The sequence below is a fragment of the Saccopteryx bilineata genome, chromosome 12 (assembly GCF_036850765.1).
Source record: "Saccopteryx bilineata isolate mSacBil1 chromosome 12, mSacBil1_pri_phased_curated, whole genome shotgun sequence".
NCBI classification, from domain to species: Eukaryota; Metazoa; Chordata; class Mammalia; order Chiroptera; family Emballonuridae; genus Saccopteryx; species Saccopteryx bilineata.
In genome coordinates, this window is record NC_089501.1 from 34,307,050 (window position 1) to 34,327,365 (window position 20,316).

At 42.5% G+C, this 20,316-nt stretch overlaps 1 protein-coding gene across 4 annotated transcripts in view; it reads left to right on the top strand.

Moving 5' to 3' along the window:
• Window positions 1–20,316, top strand: part of ECT2L (epithelial cell transforming 2 like) — a 79,622-nt gene that overhangs the window by 5,336 nt on the left and 53,970 nt on the right. For 3 of the 4 annotated variants that reach the window (XM_066248029.1, XM_066248030.1, XM_066248031.1), the window contains exons 2-5: window positions 4,365–4,588; window positions 4,850–5,089; window positions 5,550–5,684; window positions 7,475–7,587. In XM_066248029.1, the coding sequence (XP_066104126.1) occupies window positions 5,583–5,684; window positions 7,475–7,587 (215 nt within the window). In that variant the 5' untranslated portion in view covers window positions 4,365–4,588; window positions 4,850–5,089; window positions 5,550–5,582. Of the gene's footprint in view, window positions 1–4,364; window positions 4,589–4,849; window positions 5,090–5,549; window positions 5,685–7,474; window positions 7,588–20,316 lie in introns of those variants that run through there. The other variant, XM_066248032.1, reaches the window with a different exon arrangement.

Genomic DNA, 20,316 nt, shown 5'->3' on the forward strand with positions numbered 1-20,316 from the left:
AACCATATGTGATTGGTTTTATATATAAAAACCTTCAGATGGTGTGTGTGTGTATGTGTGTGTGTGCGCGCGCGCTCAAGGGGTCCTATTTCTTTTCTCTTTTTTTAAACAGATACTTTGTTTTCTATAAATGGAAAAATCTATCTCTTCCGCTTTGAATTATCATCTAGTGTTGATATAGACATGAGTCTGCCTGCGATGTTTCCTTTTGTTCCCCTAGTTTAGAGATCTGTCTCCGTTCTGTCACCACGCCACCCTATGGCTCCAGCTGCATAGCGAGTCTCCATATCTAGAAACATGTCTCCCTCCCTTGTTCTTCCAGACTGTCTTACCTATTTTTGGCCCTTTAAACTTTCATAATTTTTTTTTTTTTTTGTATTTTGTATTTTTCTGAAGCTGGAAACGGGGAGAGATAGACAGACTCCCGCATGCGCCGCACCGGGATCCACCCGGCATGCCCACCAGGGGCGACGCTCTGCCCACCAGGGGCGATGCTCTGCCCCTCCGGAGCATCGCTCTGCCACGACCAGAGCCATCTAGCGCCTGGGGCAGAGGCCAAGGAGCCATCCCCAGCGCCCGGGGGCCATCTTTGCTCCAATGGAGCCTTGGCAGCGGGAGGAAAAGAGAGAGACAGAGAGGAAGGAGGGGGATGGAGAAGCAAATGGGCGCTTCTCCTGTGTGCCCTGGCCGGGATTGAACCCGGTTCCCCCGCACGCCAGGCCGACGCTCTACCACTGAGCCAACCAGCCACGGCAATATTTTATTTTTTAATTGTTTCTTGTTGAATTTATTGGGGTGACACTGGTTAACAAAATTATAGAGGTTTCAAGTGCACAATTCTACAATATATTTTCATAAATATTTTAGAATCAGCTTTTCAGGTACACACACACTCACACACACACACACACACCACAATATCTCTTGGGATATTTTTAATTGAGTCTGCATTGACTCTGTATATCAATTTGAAGAGAATTTATCTATTCTTCTAAGTCTCTAATTCATAAATAAAACACATCTCTCCATTTATTTTGGTCTTTAAATTGTTTTTCAATAAAATTTTATAATTTTCTTCATAAAGTCTGTTCTTTTTTTCTAGGTAGTTCATAATTTTTGATATTATAAATTGCATCTTTTCTAAAACATCTTGATTGAAAGAGAAGATATAAAATACAAGCAAATCGTAAGTGTAGAACTCAGTGAATGAAAGAGTGACTCAGCTGGGATCCCAACACTAGATCAGCATCTCAGAGTCACCTCTTATGTCCCTCCCTGTCATTACCCTCCTTTTCCTCCCCAAAGGTAATCACTATCATAACTTACAACACTAGAATGTAGCACTCTGTTTAAACTAGAGCATAATCTATAATTTTGTTTCCAGTTTGTTTCATTTAACGTCTTATGTGTGTGAGCCCTCCATATATTTTGTGTGTAGCAGCAGTCTGTTCATTGATGTATAGCATTCAATTACATGAATATATGACAACATAGTTATCCAACTGTAGGTGAATGCTTGGGCTTTTTCCAGATTGGAGCTATCTGCTGCAGCTGTAAATACTGTTTAGGATATATCTGGTTCACATGTTTATGTTTTCCTGTTGGGTCAAGTATATGCACATGTTCAACTTTAGGAAATAGCACCAACCAGTTTTTTTGTTTTGTTTTTACAGAGACAGAGTCAGAGACAGGGATAGATAGGGACAGACAGGAATGGAGAGAGATGAGAAGCATCAATCATTAGTTTTTCGTTGTGACACCTTAGTTGTTCATTGATTGCTTTCTCATGTGTGCCTTGACCTCGGGGCTGCAGCAGACCGAGTAACCCCTTGCTCGAGCCAGTGACCTTGGGTCCAAGCTGGTGAGCTTTGCTCAAGCCAGATGAGCCCGTGCTCAAGCTGGCGACCTCAGCCTCTCGAACCTAGGTTCTCCGCATCCCAGTCCGACGCTCTATCCACTGCGCCACCACCTGGTCAGGCAAAAATGTGAATTCTTGATGTAAGATGTTTGGCTCTGTTGACTAATGAGTTTGCCGACCACTGACTAGCCCAACCTGATTTATTTGCTATCAGCTAGATCTCAGGAGTGCAAAAATAGAAACTGCAAATCTTCTTAAGGCCCAGACCCAACAGGTGCACATCTTCACTTTCACAACATCCGGCTGATTAAAACAAGGCAGCACTAGTGCTGATGGCTGAAGTCAACGTCACGTGCCAGGAATTACGCTGTGGCAATCCTCTTCTTCCTGGTACCACTTTGGTATCAGTTTTTATTGCTGAGTAACAAACCACCCAAAACTGAGAGGCCTAAAACAATACTTATTGATTATTTCCCATGAGTCTGAGGGTCACTTGGGCCCAAATGGACAGTTGCTCTACTCCTTAAGTTGCTCTCTAGACTATTCCTTCCCCACTGCTCTGAAGGCCACCTTTGTCCTAACTCAGCTGGCCATCTATGTGATTCTGTTTCATTGAGCCTTTCTGTTTGTCTATTCCTGTGCCAATATCTCATGCTCTTATATCCACTAGCTGTATAATAAAGAAGTCCTGATATCATGTAGAGTAAGTCCTACCACTTTGTTCTTTTTAAAGCTGTCTTTGATATTCTTGACTCTTTGCATTTCTATATACTTTTTGTATTATTCATTTTTAGAGAGGAAAGAGAGAGAGAGAGAGAAAGGGGGGAGGAGCAGGAAGTATCAACTCCCATATGTGCCTTGACTAGACAAGTGCAGGGTTTTGAACTAGCGACCTCAGCATTCCAGGTCGACGCTTTATCCACTACGCCACCACAGGTCAGGCCCTCTATATACTTTTTTATAGTGAGTTTTTCAAACACACACTGATCTGCTCAAGTTTTCTTTTTTATTATTTATTGATTTGAGAGAGAAAGAGAGAAACATCAGTTTGTTGGGTTTTGATTGAGATTGTATTGAGTTGGCCCTGGCTGGTTAGCTCAATGTTAGAGCATTGGCCTGGTGTGTGAATGTCCCAGGTTCAATTCCCAGTCAGGGCACACAGCAGAGATGACCATCTGCTTCTCCACCCCTCCCCCCTTCTCTCTCTCTTCTACTCCTACAGCCATAACTCCATTGGTTTGAGCAAGTTGACCCTGAGCACTGAGGATGGCTCTATGGCCTCTGCTTCAGGTGCTAAAAATAGCTCAGTTGCCAAGCAATGGAGCAACACCCCGGATAGGCAGAGTATTGTCCCATAGGGAGCTTTCTAGTTGGGGTACATATAGGAGTCAGTCTCTCTGCCTCCCCTACTAAAAGAAAAAACAAATAAACAAACAAAAGAGATTGTGTTGAGTTATACAGTGTGTCTGTAAAGTCATGGTGCACTTTTGACCGGTCACAGGAAAGCATCAAAAGACGATAGAAATGTGAAATCTGCACCAAATAAAAGGAAAACTCTCCCAGTTTAATATCTATTCAGTGCAGTTCGATGTGGGCTCACACACAGATTTTTTAGGGCTCCTTAGGTAGCTATCCTGTATAGCCTCTACAGACTCGTCACTGACTGATGGCCTACCAGAACGGGGTTTCTCCACCAAACTACCGGTTTCCTTCAACTGCTTATCCCACTGAGTAATGTTATTCCTATGTGGTGGCGCTTCGTTATAAACATGCTGATATTCATGTTGCATCCATTTGGTCATGGATTCGAATTTAGCGAGCCACAGAACACACTGGACTTTCCTCTGTGCCGTCCACATCTCGACTGGCATGGCTGTGGGCTGCTCCGCTGTATACATGGTGTTATGTCATTATCTGCGCATGCGCACATACTGCCACATCATCCTACAGAAACTGGGAGGGTTTTCCTTTTATTTGGGGCAGATTTCACATTTCTATTGTCTTTTGTTGCTTTCCTGTGACTGGTCAAAAGTACACCACAACTTTACAGACACACTGTAGATTGGTTTGGTAGAACCAATATCTATAGAGATGTAGACTCTTATTTAGAAAACTTATCTTTTTAGTTAAGAGATCTCTAGGTCAAGAGGGGCTATGTCTGGATCTGTAGAGACTATTATGAATCATTCATTTTTCCTCGACCTAAACTAAAAATACTGATGACCTGAAACTTCTGGGTTGTCTCCAAGAAAAAGTAGGCGAAAGTGTTTTGCATGTGGGAAAAGAAGGGAACTGACCCAAAGGGTGAATTGCGCTAGATCGTGTAACTCTGTGCTCTCGTGAAATCCTTTCCCCGTGAGTGTAGGCTGGACCTGGGGACTTGTTTTTCTAATAGAATAGAGCAAAGGTGATGGGATACACTTCTGAGATTAGATTACAAAGAGACCACAGCTTTTCTCTTGTGTGCCCTCTTGTGTTTTCATTTACTCACTCTGATGGGAGCCAGCTGCCATTGAACTGGCCTGTGGAGAAGCTCACGTGGTGAGGAAGGCGAAGGGGGCCACCAGCCAACAGCCAGAGAGAGAGCTGAGGCCTTTCGTTCAACAGCCCATGAGCAACTGAGTCCTGCCCACAACCACAGGAAGGAGCTTCAAATCTGCAGGTGACAGATGAGACTGGAGCCCCGGCCAACACCTGGACAGCAGCCTTATGAGAGACCTTGAAACAGAGGTACCTGTTATGGACTTAACTGTGTCCCCTCAAAACTCATATGATGAAGCCCTAACCCCCAATGTGACTATATTTGGAAACAGGGCCTATAAAGAGGTAATGAAAGTTAAAGAAGTTTGTAAGGGTGGGGCTTCACAGGGCTGGTGTCCCTATAAGAAGAAGAAACACGATATCTCTCTCTCTCTCTCTCTCTCTCTCTCTCTCTCTCCTTTCTCTCCTTTCCTCTCTCTCTGTCTCTCCCTCCCAATATGTGCACAAAAGAAAGGCCTTGTGAGAACACAATGAGAAGGTGGCCATTAACAAACCGGAAAGAGAGGTCTCACCAGGAACCAGCCCTGACAGCCCTTCTTCGATCTTGAACTTCTAGCTTTCAGAAGTGAGCAGATAAATTGTTGTTGTTCAAGCCAGCTGGTCTGTGGCATTTTGTTACAGCAGCCCTAGCAGAGACTAATACAGAGCTCCACTAAGCTGGAATCCTGACCCATCAAAACTCTGAGACAAGTTTGTTGTTTTTAGCTGTTAAGTTTTAGGGTAACTTGTTATGCAGCAATGGAAAACTAATACATGATATTTTCCTCTGCATTCTCTTTGACCTGTGTCCTCAAAAGACAGGCAGGTGGAGTGGCCACCTTTGTGCCCTTCAGATTCTTACTTTCCAGGGGAAAAAAGTCAAGTCAATATTCCTGGCTGATACAGAATCATTTCCATTTCCAAGGCACCTTCCCAACAAAGTGAAAACAACTCTGGTTTGGATTCACATTTGGGTGCAATTAGATGAGGACAGAGTAAATGACGATGACTCGGAGTACACGACCTCCTTCTGCATATTTGCATGGCTTATCTTCCCTGGATATATATGTAAACGAATCACTATAATTATATAATTCCTATAAGGATGATATTAATATATTGGGTGTTTCTAGGTCATCTTAACTAAACATCTATTGAAATGAACCTATAGCTTCTAGGACTAGAAAAAAAATCATTTGCTGAGATGTCAGCTGGGGATTCTTCCAGGAAAACCCTGGAAATGGAGAGCTTCCACACAAGATTCAGTGCTTGGACACCATTTAGCAACAAGTCATTAAACAGACAGGTGAGTAACATACTCTAAAATAACAAAGTTTAATGTGAAAGGCTAATTTTACTATGATATGATATATTGGGTCTCATGTTGCCATATATTAAAAAAATAATACCCCGAAAAGAATTTAGATTTTGAATCACTGTAAACAAAAACAAACCTACATCTGTCTGTACCAAAGACGATTTCTTCTAACGTCCGTCCCCAACACCTACCTTATGGGAAGATCCAGATATGTTTCCCCTTTCCTCTGCACCTCCAGGGACAAAAAAGAAACCCCCAGAACACCACTGTTTACTGCAATAAAGAGGAGAAGAGACGAGGTGCCTTTAGTGGTGTGGAGAGTGTTAATGCACCGGGGTGAGCAAAAGTAGGTTTACAGGTGTGAGCATGCAAAACCGTTCATCCTTGTATTATTTATTTATTATTGCATTATTTATTTGTCTTATTTGTCTTACTGTTATTACTATTGTTGTTATTTTGTACCCTTACTTATGTCTTAGCGTTTAGGTAATGATGGCTGGTCATTGAACTCATCCCTGTATATTTCTCTGTATATTTCTTTCTTTTTTTTTTTTTTTTTTTTTTTTTTGTATTTTTCCGAAGCTGGAAACGAGGAGAGACAGTCAGACAGACTCCCGCATGCGCCCAACTGGGATCCACCCAGCAAACCCACCAGGGGGCAACGCTCTGCCCACCAGGGGGTGATGCTCTGCCCCTCTGGGGCATCGCTCTGCCACAACCAGAGCCACTCTAGTGCCTGGGGCAGAGGCCAAGGAGCCATCCCCAGCGCCCAGGCTATCTTTGCTCCAATGGAGCCTTGGCTGCGGGAGGGGAAGAGAGAGACAGACAGGAAGGGGGGTGGGGTGGAGAAGCAAATGGGGGTTTCTCCTATGTGCCCTGGCCAGGAATTGAACCCGGGTCCCCCGCACACCAGGCCGACGCTCTACCGCTGAGCCAACCGGCCAGGGCCTGTATATTTCTCTGTATATTTCTTTCATCCACTCTTCCCTCCTGTGGCAACTGGGTGGTTCAATGGCCTGGGGATGTCCCCTTTGAAAGGTAGTGCAGGAAGCAGTCCTTCCCTGGCTCCGTCAGACCTTAATGGGGAAGGCTGGCTGGGCCCTCAGAGCCCAGGAGTGGTTCAGGCCCGTTCACAATGGAAGGAGTCGGGCAGGGATGGAGGCCCGGCTGAGTAAAAAAGCCAGTGAGTTCGTACATGTCATTTGAGCAAAGCTGGACTGAAACCCAGGTTTGGGGGATGCTGATTCTTGGTGTATGTCTCTCCTAGAGACGCATCTAACAATAGCATCTTAGCAATATTTGCTAACTTTCATATTGGTTGGTGCCGTGAGGATCTAGGACTGTGCGTTAGTAAAATCATAGCTGCTACAAACGGCCTTGTTTTTGCAATTCAACAAGGGTAGCCTTCCTGTGTTTTCAAGATGAAATATTTGGAATCCATTTCCCCAGGCCACTTAGCTAAGGTAGAAACGAGAGCCAGGATTCTTTACCTCTTTGTTTTGAAAGTGGCCTCCTCGGGCCCCTTGTGTAATTATATCTCCCACCTGCCTTTCCCACCAGCCCACCCAACAAGCCTGGGCCTGTCTGTAGCCCTGGATAACAGCAGGTTGAACTGAAGGGAAAGACCTCGTCTTACTACGAGTAATGTGAAAGTGCTTTGTGAGCTGTAAACTGTTGGGCAAACATGAGCTGTGAGGTTGTTATATTGCCTAAGGCTTGCTTAGCAACTAAGAATATATGAAACCATACAGAAAAATGTTATTTTCCCTCTCTATAAGCTCTTTCAGGAAAGAGTTGCTCTTATAAGTCATTGGTTTGACCTCTGGACTAACAAGCAACGTCAAGAATTCTTATTCATGATATTTTTACGATGCACTAAATCACAATTAAGGTAAATGTAAACTGTTGCTGTAATTATCATTGGTTCTTAAAGAAAATAAAATATAGTATAATGTTTATATAACCTTAAGAGCTTTATTTCTCTAGGAAAAAACAAAACAAAGCTATTGATATTTTAAGGTTTATAAACAGATTTTTCTGCTTCTTTTTCCTTGAGGGTAGAAAAGAGATTCTGGGACTTTACATCTTCATAACACAGTGGGATGTTTAGTTTTTGCAAAATCTTGTAAATAGCTTCAGCTGGTGAATTTTTAACATTCTTTTAGTATATTAAATCCTTGGAATTTTCAGACAGACAAGATATATCAAGTAGATTTCTGGCACAGAGGTAGGCACTCCATAAATCTTTGTTACATGAATGGATGGATCTAAAAATATCTGAAAAGTAACCACAGTAGCAGCATTTAGGAATAAGGGCAAGACTTCTACTGCAGTGGTCACTGATTGTCAGTGGGTCCTTGTTCTTGTTCTTACTCTCCCTTCCTTTTATGTCTACAATTTATGTTGAAATACTCCAGCAGAGATGGTATGATATTTGAAGGTGTTAATTGAAATACTGGGGGTAGCTAGTATTCTGATTGGGAATTAGTACTTCAGGGGCAGTTAGCTAGCACTGTATTGGAAAGATCATAGTCTCGGTTATTAGCAGATATTTGCTAATTAATGTAGTAAAGATCAGACATTAGTTATTATCAGATCAACTAGTGGCTTATTAATTTTTCAGGTGAATGTTAAAAATGGAGGCTCTTTAATGAAATTAAAGATATGGGACATCCTGACCAGTGATGGCACAGTGGATAGAGGTTCAATCTGGGATGCTAAAGTCCCAGGTTTGAAACCCTGGGGTCGCTGGCTTCAGCTGGAGCTCATCCAGCTTGAGCACAGGCTCGCCGGCTTGAACACGGGATCATTGACATAATCCCATGGTCACTGGCTTGAGCCCAAAGGTTGCTGGTTTGAAGTCCAAGGCCACTGAGTTGAGCAAGGGGTCACAGGCCCGGTTGGAGCCCCCAACCCCTGCCCCAGGTTAAGGCACGTATGAGAAGCAATCAGTGAACAAATAAAGTGGCACAACTACGAGTTGATGCTTCTCATCTTTCTCTCTTCCTCGCTCTCTCTTTCCTTCACACACACCTGGAAGGAAGGAAGGAAGGAAGGAAGGAAGGAAGGAAGGAAGGAAGGAAGGAAGGAAGGAAGGGAGGAAGGGAGGGAGGGAGGGAGGGAGGGAGGGAGGGAGGGAGGGAGGGAGGGAGGGAGGGAGGGAGGTGCCGGAGAGGACGGTTCCCCAGGCTTCATCCCCCAATAAATGGCCTTGCCTGTCTGGGATTTCTGGTGGCCTGAGGTCAACAATGAAGGTAATGATAAAACCCTATTTCTGGAACCTGTACTGTTTCTTGTCCTTTCTCAATTGAGTGAACCTTTCACCCAAAGGACAGAGAGAAGTTAATCAGCCTGCCGAAGAGTCTGTGTGAACTGATTTGGGCATCTTTGCTAAGTTTTGCTCAGTAAAACTGTAAGTGTGGCATCATTTGGTATTAGTAGTTTTCCCTACTCCCTGGTGGTGACGTTGGGGGACTCTGGTCTTCTTAGGTAGCTACCAAAAAGTAATTGAGAGTTGTGCAAGACCAGATGGACTCAGTTTGGTTTACATGAGTGTCTCTCACTTTTCCTTGCATCTTTTCCTGCCCATCTCTTTGGACCAGCCATTTCACCTTTCCTACCTACTCGCTCACCGTCTCTGTTGTCAGCTTGCTCCTGCATCCATGTGCGCATAGTGGATTGTCAGCCAACTGTCCCTTATGAAAGTCATGGACTCACTGGAGGGAGACAGATACCTTCCTCATTGTGTTGAAAGAAGCTGCAAAAACCAGCCACAGAAAAATAGCTCTTCAGTAAATGCTTAAAAACCATGGAAGGGAATTTTTTATGGTAGCCACTGGCTAGGCTTTTATTTACTCCAACCTGACAGCCTTCAAAATAGGAAAAGAACAGACCAAAGCCATCCATAATTGCTTTGTGGTGTAGTCTCGCATATCATAAACCAAGCAATTTTACTTGTAACCACTAGAGGTCACTAGAGAACTTGTGTATATTTTGTGCTTTATTAACATTAGGCCTGACCTATTGTCACTGGAAATTGCATCCTTTGTCTGGTACCTGAATTCTTCATTCTATGGGACAAGGATATGGAACTAATCTGTTCAGTGAAATTACTTTGCTTTGTTTCCTAGCAGCTGTGTTTCTGAGGAGAGCTGTTTGTATTTCATAATTCCACAAAGCTGTTATTACATATTCTGGGTTGCTGATTTTAGGCGTAGTTGTATATCATTTTCTGCTCTCTAGATTAGGAATCCTGAACCCATATTTAATGTGTAGTGGTGGTTTTTGTTGTTCAATCCCGATCAGTTCTCTCCTCAAAGTCTGGATTAAGTCTTGTACTAATTCCTCCCCATTTCTTTCAGTCTGCCATATTTCTCCTCATGCACAAACCTCTACAGATCCCATACGCCCCTAGTGGAATCCAGTTTGAACTCTGCTCAATTTTAATTAAGTCTTAAGGTCCAACACATTTAAGTTTTTAGATTAAAGTTAGTGCAGTCAACTTTCTTTTAAACATATTTATTGAGAGGTAATTCACATACAATAAAATTCACCCAATTAAAGGTTCAACGGTTTTGGTAAATTCAAAGTTGGGCCACTACCACCACAGTCTAAGTTGAGGACATTTTCATCATCCCAAAAAGAATCCCCCTACTCATTAGCAGTCATTCCTCATCGCCACCTCCCAGCGCTAGGAAACTACTAATCCACCTTCTGTTTCTACAAATTTGTCTTTTCCGGACTTTTCACATATGTAATCATATACTATGTGTTGTTGTTCTTTGTGTGACTGGCTACTTTCATGTATTACAATATTCTTAAGGTTCATCGATTTCGTAGCATGTATCAGCCCATCTCTCCTTTTTATTGCCAAATAACATACTGTTGTATGGAGATGCCATCTTTTATTTATTCATTCATCAGCTGATGGGCATTTGGGTTCTTTATACATTTTGGTTACTGTGAATAATACTGCTTTGAACACTTGTATACAAATTTTTCTATATGGATGTATTTATTTAAGTATATACCTAGGAATGGAATTGCTGGGTCGAGTGGTGACAAGGCAATCAACTTTTAATTATTAAGCATGTCTTTTGAATCATATTTATTCCTAGAGTCCCTGTTTCCTGATAACTGTGAATAAGCTTGTGAATAAATGAGAGAATTTAGCAGTGTTTGAATGCCTGAAATCTTTACACATAAGCCAAACTATATTTGTGCAAAATACCTTGTTTTCAAGGCAGAGAAGCTATTGTTTTAGATGTTTTGTTTTTTAATTTCTGAATAATATTGTTTTCATTCAGGCAGTTACAGCTATAAAGCTTAAACAAGATATTGTAGTTTTGGTCAGAAATATGCTATCACAATTTCCCTTAAAGGTCTCTTCTTAATCTCTATGAGATATATTAAAATATCTAAGATTTTTCTTTCCAAATAGATATTCTATATTTTTACAACTTAAGATTTCTTAAATGGTGTTTTATGATGTTTAAGACATTTTTCATAAGTTCAGCTTCTGAAACCATCCCTTTGGCAACTTCTCCCTCTCACCTCAACTTAAATGTCGCCTCCTGTGGAAAGCCTTCCCTGCAGCTGTTTTTACCAACCTCTGTCATGGCTTTTCCCCCAGTATATCACACTTACATGGCCACATGTCTAATGGCTTCCCAGTGGCCTTGTACCCCTGCCGCTTGACTAGGCTGAACTTTCCTGTGACTCCATAAAGGAAACGGAGCTGTTTGTATCTGTCACACTTGAAGAAACCTCTGAGAAGTTTGCCTCTGTCCCCCCAGCCACACTGGTGAGACCGGTTTCAGGTTGCCTCTGCTCAGTACCGGGAACGCCCCCACACAAAGGCCCTTCAGTCCCCAAGCAGGAGCTGTTCAAACTCGTAGCTTTCCCAGCTGGGCCGGGCAACACTCACGCAAATTCATTCCCGAGAGTTGGATGGATTTTGTGTGTGTGTGTGTGTGTGTGTGTGTGTGTGTGTGTGTGTAGAGAATGATCAGTGAAGGATTCATTCTCATTATTTATCTCCCTCAGCGCCCCCTGGAAATGGGAGGAAATGTACTAGACCAACATGCAGTTAAGAAAGCACCCCGCCCTCAGCTCCCACTTCAGCTCCCCCCCTCCACCACCACTTTTCCCAAGTAGCCCTGGGGCAGGGCAGGTGCTCAGTTGAGGATGTGTCTCTCAGTTGGGAGCTGTGAGGAAATCTTGTACATAAATTTTTCAGAGACAACATACTTCTGGGTTAATTTTGAATATAGAACAGCTACATCACTGTGAGTGACTGGACGTCCACTCGAAAGAGTATTCTGCGTGGAGGCAGTGGAGAGGAGAGAGGAGTATTCAGATGCACACTGGGGTTCTAAATATCTAACAGTCTTGAAATTCGGGTCATCCTGACTCTTCCTTCCCCTCAGCTCCTCGTCTGGACATGTTCCTGTCCTTCCACATAGATCAGATAGTCAGAGGCTCGTGTGAAATGTCAGCATTTGTTGTTGAGGTGGTTTTTAGGGGAGGATGAAGCTAAGGGGGAAAAACCCCTTAAGTTTAAAAGAAAAGGGGAAACCCACTTAAAAACTCAAAGCTGTCTAATTGGATGGGGGCAGGGACTGAAGGAGAGTGGAGGGTGAGAAATTCATCGGCTTATCTTAAGCAAACCCTTGCATTTGGAGTTCTTACTTCCGTTTTGTAAATGGTGTCTCTCTACTGAATAATGCTCAACTTACCTTTACAGCACTTAGCAGCACCTGACATTATGTTATATCTTGTACTTGTTGGTATACTTACTCTTCACCTGTCCACTAGAATGTAAGGACTTCTTCTGGTGATTCTCTGTCTCTGGCACTTAAAGCAATACCAGCTACACAATGGCCACTCAGTAAATGTTTGTTGAATGAATATAAAAGTCTAAAACACTCCTGTTACAACAATAACAAAAAAAAAATCAGAAAAAAAAATGTTTTCTTTTGATAGTTCTCAGGAAGAATAACTTTTTCAAGATATTACAAGTTTTTCAATAGAGGCAATTACTTTGTTCCATACAAGACTTTTAATTAATTAATTCAAGACCTCTATAAGGAAATCTAAAGGGAATCTTGCACTGTAATAACACCTAAGGGTCCATGTGACACAAGTCCAGGGGCTGCCATTTCACACTGTCATCTGTGTGAATGGCACCTTCCAAAGTTCATTGCACTACTCCCAAATGCAGCAGCCTAGATCAGGAGTCCCCAAACTTTTTACACAGGGGGCCAGTTCACTCTCCCTCAGACCATTGGAGGGCCGGACTATCAAAAAAACTATGAACAAATCCCTATGCACACTGCACATATCTTATTTTAAAGTAAAAAAACAAAATGGGAACAAATACAATATTTAAAATAAAGAACAAGTAAATTTAAATCAACAAACTGACCAGTATTTCAATGGGAACTATGGGCCTGCTTTTGGCTAACGAGATGGACAATGTCCGGTTCCATATTTGTCACTGCTAGCTGTAACAAGTGATATGACGCGCTTCTGGAGCCCTGACGCATGTGTCCCGCATCACCGGAAGTAGTACTGTACGTGAGGGACGCGGCGCTTTGTGGCACCGCCACATACAGTACTCTCACTGACCACCAATGAAAGAGGTGTCCCTTCCAGAAGTGCGGCGGGGGCCCGATAAATGGCCTCAGGGGGCCGCATGTGGCCCGCGAGCTGTAGTTTGGGGACCCCTGGCCTAGATAATATACCAGCCATTTATAAAATATGTAATACTGCCTTTCAGATCTACCAAGTGTCTTTTTAATCTCTGCATAGGAGGAGTCAAACTCACAGATAGTTCGGGGGAGAATGGAGACAAGGTTCTAAGAGACTGTCTATAGTCAGTATTTAAGAAACCCTTTAGGAACTGTGCAGAGGGTTAGAGCAGAATTAGTGTAGAATGGCTGCCGGGGGACCTAATGGCCTAGCAAGTCTGAGAAGCAGATGTAGCATGCCTGTTGTACACAGTAAGCATTCCTTGATGTTTGTCATCTTTCTTCCTGTTCTATGATTCTTTTGATTTCACGGTCAGAATGCTTTCTAGTGCAAATAGCAGAAATGGAGTTCAAACCTGCTTAAGAAGAAATGTGAATTCTTTTTTTTTTTTTTTTACACAGAGACAGAGTCAGAGAGAGGGATAGATAGGGACAGACAGGAACGGAGAGAGATGAGAAGCATCAATCATCAGTTTTTCGTTGCGACACCTTAGTTGTTCATTGATTGCTTTCTCATATGTGCCTTGACCATGGGCCTTCAGCAGACTGAGTGATCCCTTGCTCAAGCCAGCGACCTTGGGCTCAAGCTGGTGACCTCAGGGTCTCGAACCTGGGTCCTCTGCATCCCAGTCTGACACTCTATCCACTGTTCCACCACCTGGTCAGGCAAAAATGTGAATTCTTGATGTAAGATTTGTCTAACTTCAGGCTGCACTAGATCCTTATAATCTAACAATGTTTGTAGGTCTCTTTCTCTCTCTCTCTCTCTCTCTTCTCTCCCCTCCCTTCTTCTCTCCCTCCCTTCCTCTCCTCCCATCCTTCCCTATTCTCCCCTTCTCTTTCTCTCCCTTCTCTCAGCTCTGCTTCCCTGTTTGTATAAAATTAAAAAAATAAGTGTAAGACTGTTAATAAGGAAATTATAAATTTGTATTAAAGAATAATAACGGCCTAGCGTGCGGAGGACCCGGGTTCGATTCCCGGCCAGGGCACACAGGAGAAGCGCCCATTTGCTTCTCCACCCCTCCGCCGCGCCTTCCTCTCTGTCTCTCTCTTCCCCTCCCGCAGCCAAGGCTCCATTGGAGCAAAGATGGCCCGGGCGCTGGGGATGGCTCTGTGGCCTCCGCCCCAGGCTCTAGAGTGGCTCTGGTCGCAACATGGCGACGCCCAGGATGGGCAGAGCATCGCCCCATGGTGGGCGTGCCGGGTGGATCCTGGTTGGGCGCATGCGGGAGTCTGTCTGACTGTCTCTCCCTGTTTCCAGCTTCAGAAATAAAAAAAAAAAAAAAAAAAAAAAAGAATAATAAAAAATAGCCCTGGCCAGTTGGCTCAGTGGTAGAGTGTTGACCCAGCATGTGGATGTCCTGGGTGTGATTCCTGGTCAGGGCACTGAGGAGAAGCAACCATTGCTTCTCCACACCTTCCCTTTCCATTCTCTCTCTCTCTTTCCCTCCTGCAGCCATGGCTTGATTGGTTCAAGTGCATCGGTCCCAGGCACTGAGGATGGCTCTGGAGCTTCCACCTCAGGTGCTAAATAGTTCAGTTGCAAGCATGGCCCCTTATGGGCAGAGCTTCTGCCCCAGAGCGAGGTCACCATGTGGATCGTGGTCAGGGTGCATGCAGAAGTCTGTCTCTCTACCTCCCCTCCTCTCACTTGGAAAAAGAAGAAAAAATAAATTAAAAAATTTAAAGAATAGAATAAAAAATAACCCTGGATAAGTAGATAGATATGCCATGTTTAAAAATGCCAATTTTCTCCAAATAAGTCTTCAAGTTCAATTTAATCTCAGTACAAATCCCCAAATGGGATTTCCTTATGGACCTTGAGAAACTAATTCTAAAGCTAATCTAGAAAAGAAAATGGACAATGCCTAAGAAATATATAAATTAAAAATTTTAAAATGAGTAAGAGTTGCTTTGCCAGATTATAAAACAACTCTGTCCACTTAATAAACAGTCCTTATAACCCATAAATTTCAGTTTTGGGTAATGTGAAGAAAACAAAAACACCAATTTCAATAGATATTACACCCCTATATTCATTGCAGAATTATTTAAAATAGCCAAGATATGGAAGCAACTTAGGTATCTATCAATAGATGAATAGATAAAGATGCAGTATATATATTCAATAAAACATTACTCAGTGATATAGTCTTGCCATTTGCAACAACATGGATGGAGATAGAGAATGTTAAGCTAATTGGAATAAGCCAGACAGAGAAAGACAAATACCATATGATTTCACTTATATGTGGACTCTAATGAACAAAATAAATGGACAAAAAAACACACAAGACAGAAACAGAGTCAGATGCAGAGAACAAACTTTTGGCTGCCAGAGTAGGGGAGTGGGGAAATAAGTGGAAAAGGTGAAGGAGGAAGAAGAGGTACAATTTCCTGTTATGAAATAAATAAACCAGGGTGATGTCATATAAAATACAGGGAACATAGTCAACAAAATTGTAGTAATTTCACATGGCAACAGATGATTAATAGACTTACTGTGCTGATCACACCATAACATATACAAATGCCAAATCACCATGTTGTATACCTCAAACTAATACAATATTATATGCCAACTATGCTTTAATAAAAAACTTTAAAAAAACTTTTAGGTCTTACTGAAAAAAATAAAATGACCTTAGAAAAAGAAAAAGAAATCCCCCCAAGTGACATCTTAAACGTAAAGAGGAACAGGACTGAGATAAAGAAGAGCTTTAGGCCCTGGCTGGTTGGCTCAGCGGTAGAGCATCGGCCTGGCGTGTGGGGGACCCAGGTTTGATTCCCAGCCAGGGCACATAGGAGAAGCGCCCATTTGCTTCTCCACCTCCCCCTTCCTCTCTGTCTCTCTCTTCCCCTCCTGCAGCCAAGGCTCCATTGGAGCAAAGATGGCCCGGGCGCTGGGGCTGGATCCTTGGCCTCTGCCCCAGGCACTAGAGTGGCTCTGGTCACAGCAGAGCGACGCCCTGGAGGGGCAGAGCATCGCCTCCTGGTGGGCAGAGCATCGCCCCTGGTGGGCGTGCCGGGTGGATCCCGGTCGGGCGTATGCGGGAGTCTGTCTGACTGTCTCTCCCCGTTTCTAGCTTAAGAAAAATACAAAAAAAAACAAACAAACAAAAAAAAAAACTTTAAAGGAAAGGGATTGGCATCCACAAAGGTTGGGTTGGTCAGACACTTAGGCAGTGGGATCAATTTTTCCTCTTCTTTCTTCAATGCCTACTTAGTAGACTGCTCACTGTTGATTACCCACCTGCCCATGCCATTCACCATTTTCCCTTCTTCTTCTTCCTGACAGAAGCCCTATTTTTCTCCAAGTACCATGTGCTTCAGGAGTATCTGGTTCCCCCACCCCACCAAGGGTGACTCAGGGTTAGACAGAATCATGATAAGTCCACCCCCCTTGGCCATGTGTGGTTTAGAAAAGGGTATGTATATATTAATTCTGTGCAAAGAGACCTAAGAGAGTGGCTGGTATTAAGCTTCTGGGAGTGTTTTCTTCACTCTCAAAGGGACTTAAAAAGGGATGTGAGGAAGGGACATACCCTCTTCCAATCTCCTAGTCTATGATCTCTGTTGTGTGAGAGTTATGCTCATAATAGTCACTTGGGCACCACCTCAAGGGATAAGCCTGAGGACCAAAGCAAACTATTGAGTAAGCCAAGTGAAAATATGAAAATCTTTGGCCTTGATGACATCACTGAGTCCTTGACTTCACTAGCCCCAGAGCTCCCCTGATTTTCCTTATTGTTTAAGAAAAGTGAAAGAAAAGGCCATCTATGGCAAAACCACAGCTAACATCATACTCAGTAGACAAGAACTGCAATTGTTTCTCTTAGATCAGGAACAAAACAGGGATGTCTGCTTTCAACACTCTTATTCAATGTAGTACTGGAAGTTCTAGCCATAGCAATCAGACAAGAAAAAGAAATAAAAGGCATCCAAATTGGAATGGAAAAAGTAAAACTGTCACTATTTGTGTCAGCCCAGCATGTAGATGTCCCAGGTTTGATTCCTGGTCAGGGCACACAGAGGAAGTGACCATCTGCTTCTCCACCCCTCCCCCTCCCCTTTCTTTCTCTCTTCCCCTCCTGCAGCCATGGCTCAAAATTGTTCGAACAAATTGGCCCTGGGTGCTGAGGATGGCTCCACGGCATCACTTCAGGTGCTAAAATGGCTCAGTTACCAAGCAATGGCCCCAGATAGGCAGAGCATCACCCAGTAGGGAATTTGCCAGGTGGATCCCGGTCGGTTGGGGCACATACAGAACTCTGTCTCTCTGCCTCCCCTCATCTCACTTAAAAAACAACAACAAACTGTTACTATTTGCAGATGACATGATACTCTATATAGAGAACCCTAAAGTTCTATCAAAAACTACTAGAACTGATAAATGAACTTGGTAAAGTAGCAGGATACAAAATAAGTATCCAGAAATTGGTTGCATTTTTATATACCAATAATGAACTATCAGAAAAGGAAACTGAGAAAACAATTCCATTTGCAATTGCGTTAAAAGAAAAACACCCTAGGAATAAATTTAACCAATGATGTAAAACACCTGTACTTGGGAAAATTATAAGACACACTTAAAGAAATTGAAGAAGAAACAAGTAAACGGGAGCATTTACCCTGTTCATGGATAAGAAGAGTTAACATCATTCAAATGTCCACACTGCCCAAAGCAATCTATAGATTCAAAGCAATTTCTATCAAGATACCTATAGTGTATTTCATAAAACTAGAGCAATTATTCCAAAAATTTATAGAACCACAAAAGACCCTGAATAATCACAGCAATCTTGAAAAAGAAGAACAAAGTGGGAGGACTCATGCTACCTGATAACAAACTATACTACAAGGTCATAGTAATCCAAATAGCATGGTGTTGGCATAAAAACAGACATATAGAACAATGGGACAGAATAGAGAGCCCAGAAATAAACCCATACCTTTATGGTCAATTACTATTTGATGAAGTAGGCAAGAAGATACAATAGGGTAAAGACAGTCTATTCAATAAATGGTGTTGGGAAAATTGGACAGGTGTGTACAAAACAATGAAACTAGACCACTTTCTTATAATGTAAAAGAATAAACCAAAAATGGATTAAAGACTTAAATGTAAGACTTGAAACCATAAAATTCCTAGAAGAAAACATAGGCAGTAAAATCTCATCTCATGGCAATAATTTTTTCTGATATATCTCTTCAGGCAAGGGGAACAAAAGAAATAATAAACAAATGGGACTATGTCAAACTAAAAGTTTTTGCACAGCAAAGGAAACCATCAGCAGAATGAAAAGACACTGAATGGAAGAACATATTCACCAAAGATGAAATTGATAAGCGGTTAATATCCCAATTTATGAAGAAATGATACAACTCAACACTAAAAAATGGGCAAAGGACCTGAATAGACACTTTTCTAAAGAGGACATATGGATGGCCAATAGACATATGAGTAAATGCTTGATGCCCTGAATCATCAGAAAAATGCATATTAAAACCACAATAAGATGTCACTTCACATCTGAAACAATGTCTATTATCAAATCAACAAGCAGTGTTGGTGAGCGTGTGGAGAATAGGGAACCCTCCTGTGCTGCTGGTAGGAATGCAGACTGGTACAGCCACCGTGGAAAACAGTATGGAGTTTCCTCAAAAAGTTAAAAATGGAACTGCCTTATGACCCGGCAATCCCACTTCTGGGAATATACCCAAAACAACCTGAAACACTGATTCGAGAGAAGCTATGTACCCCCTGTGTTCATTCAGTGTTATTTATTATAGCTAAGATTTGGAAGCAGCCTGAGTGCCCATCAGCAAATGAGAGGATAAAAAAGCTGTGGCTTGTTTACACAATGGAATACTACTCGGATGTAAAAAAGCAGGAAATTTTACTTTCTGGGATAGCATGTATGGGCCTGAACAGTATTCTACTAAGTGAAACAAACCAGTCACAGAAAGACAAATACCATATAATTTCACTTATATGTGGAATCTAATGAACAAAATAAACAAACAAAATATACTCATAGATAAAGAAAACAGACGGACAGGCTTGTCAGGGGGCTGAGTAAAAAGTGAAGGGATTAAGCAACAAAAAGTCATAGACACAGACAACAGTATGGTGATGACCAGCGTGAAAGGTGGGGGGGGGGTGTAGAAGAGAGTAGAGGGGTAAATGGGATGGAAGGAGACTTGACTTTGGATGAACACATAAGACAATATACAGATGACATATAGAATTATACACTCGAAACCTGTATAACTTTGTTAATCAAAAAATTCAATAATTTTTTTTAAAAATAAAAGTGAACAGAAGATAAATGTGCTTTAAAATGGTCCCTTTATCTAGTTGTTACTTCTCCGGTCCTATCAGCTCTCCAGAATCTAGCTAGATTTGGGAAAACAGAAAAGCATGTAATAGTCAAACAGATGTCTTTTACACTCAGAAGAGCCTTTCAGATCCTCTGTCAGAGTCTAGGTAGTTAATTAAATCAGGGCTTCAAAAGGAGTTACACATACTCTCAAAACCACCACACATGCATTCAACCCTTTGTACCTGACTTTGGGGTCAGCATCTGGGTCTGCTAGGCTGCCTCTTCTACCAGTGGGAACTCGAGTTCACCGACATTGAGAAGGGGTAGGCCCATCAGAATTCTGGAAGTCTGTAAAAACACAGACTTTGAGTTTTAGCCCACAGAGACTTGGGCTTAATACACCTGGGAGGGGGGTGAGGAACTCATCATTGTCATGTTCCCAGGGTGATAGGGAACAGCCAAGCGTAAGACACAAGGCCTATGTGAACTGACAGCCTGTAAAGCCAGAAGCCAAGGCCAGGGACACCATCACAGCAGCCTCCT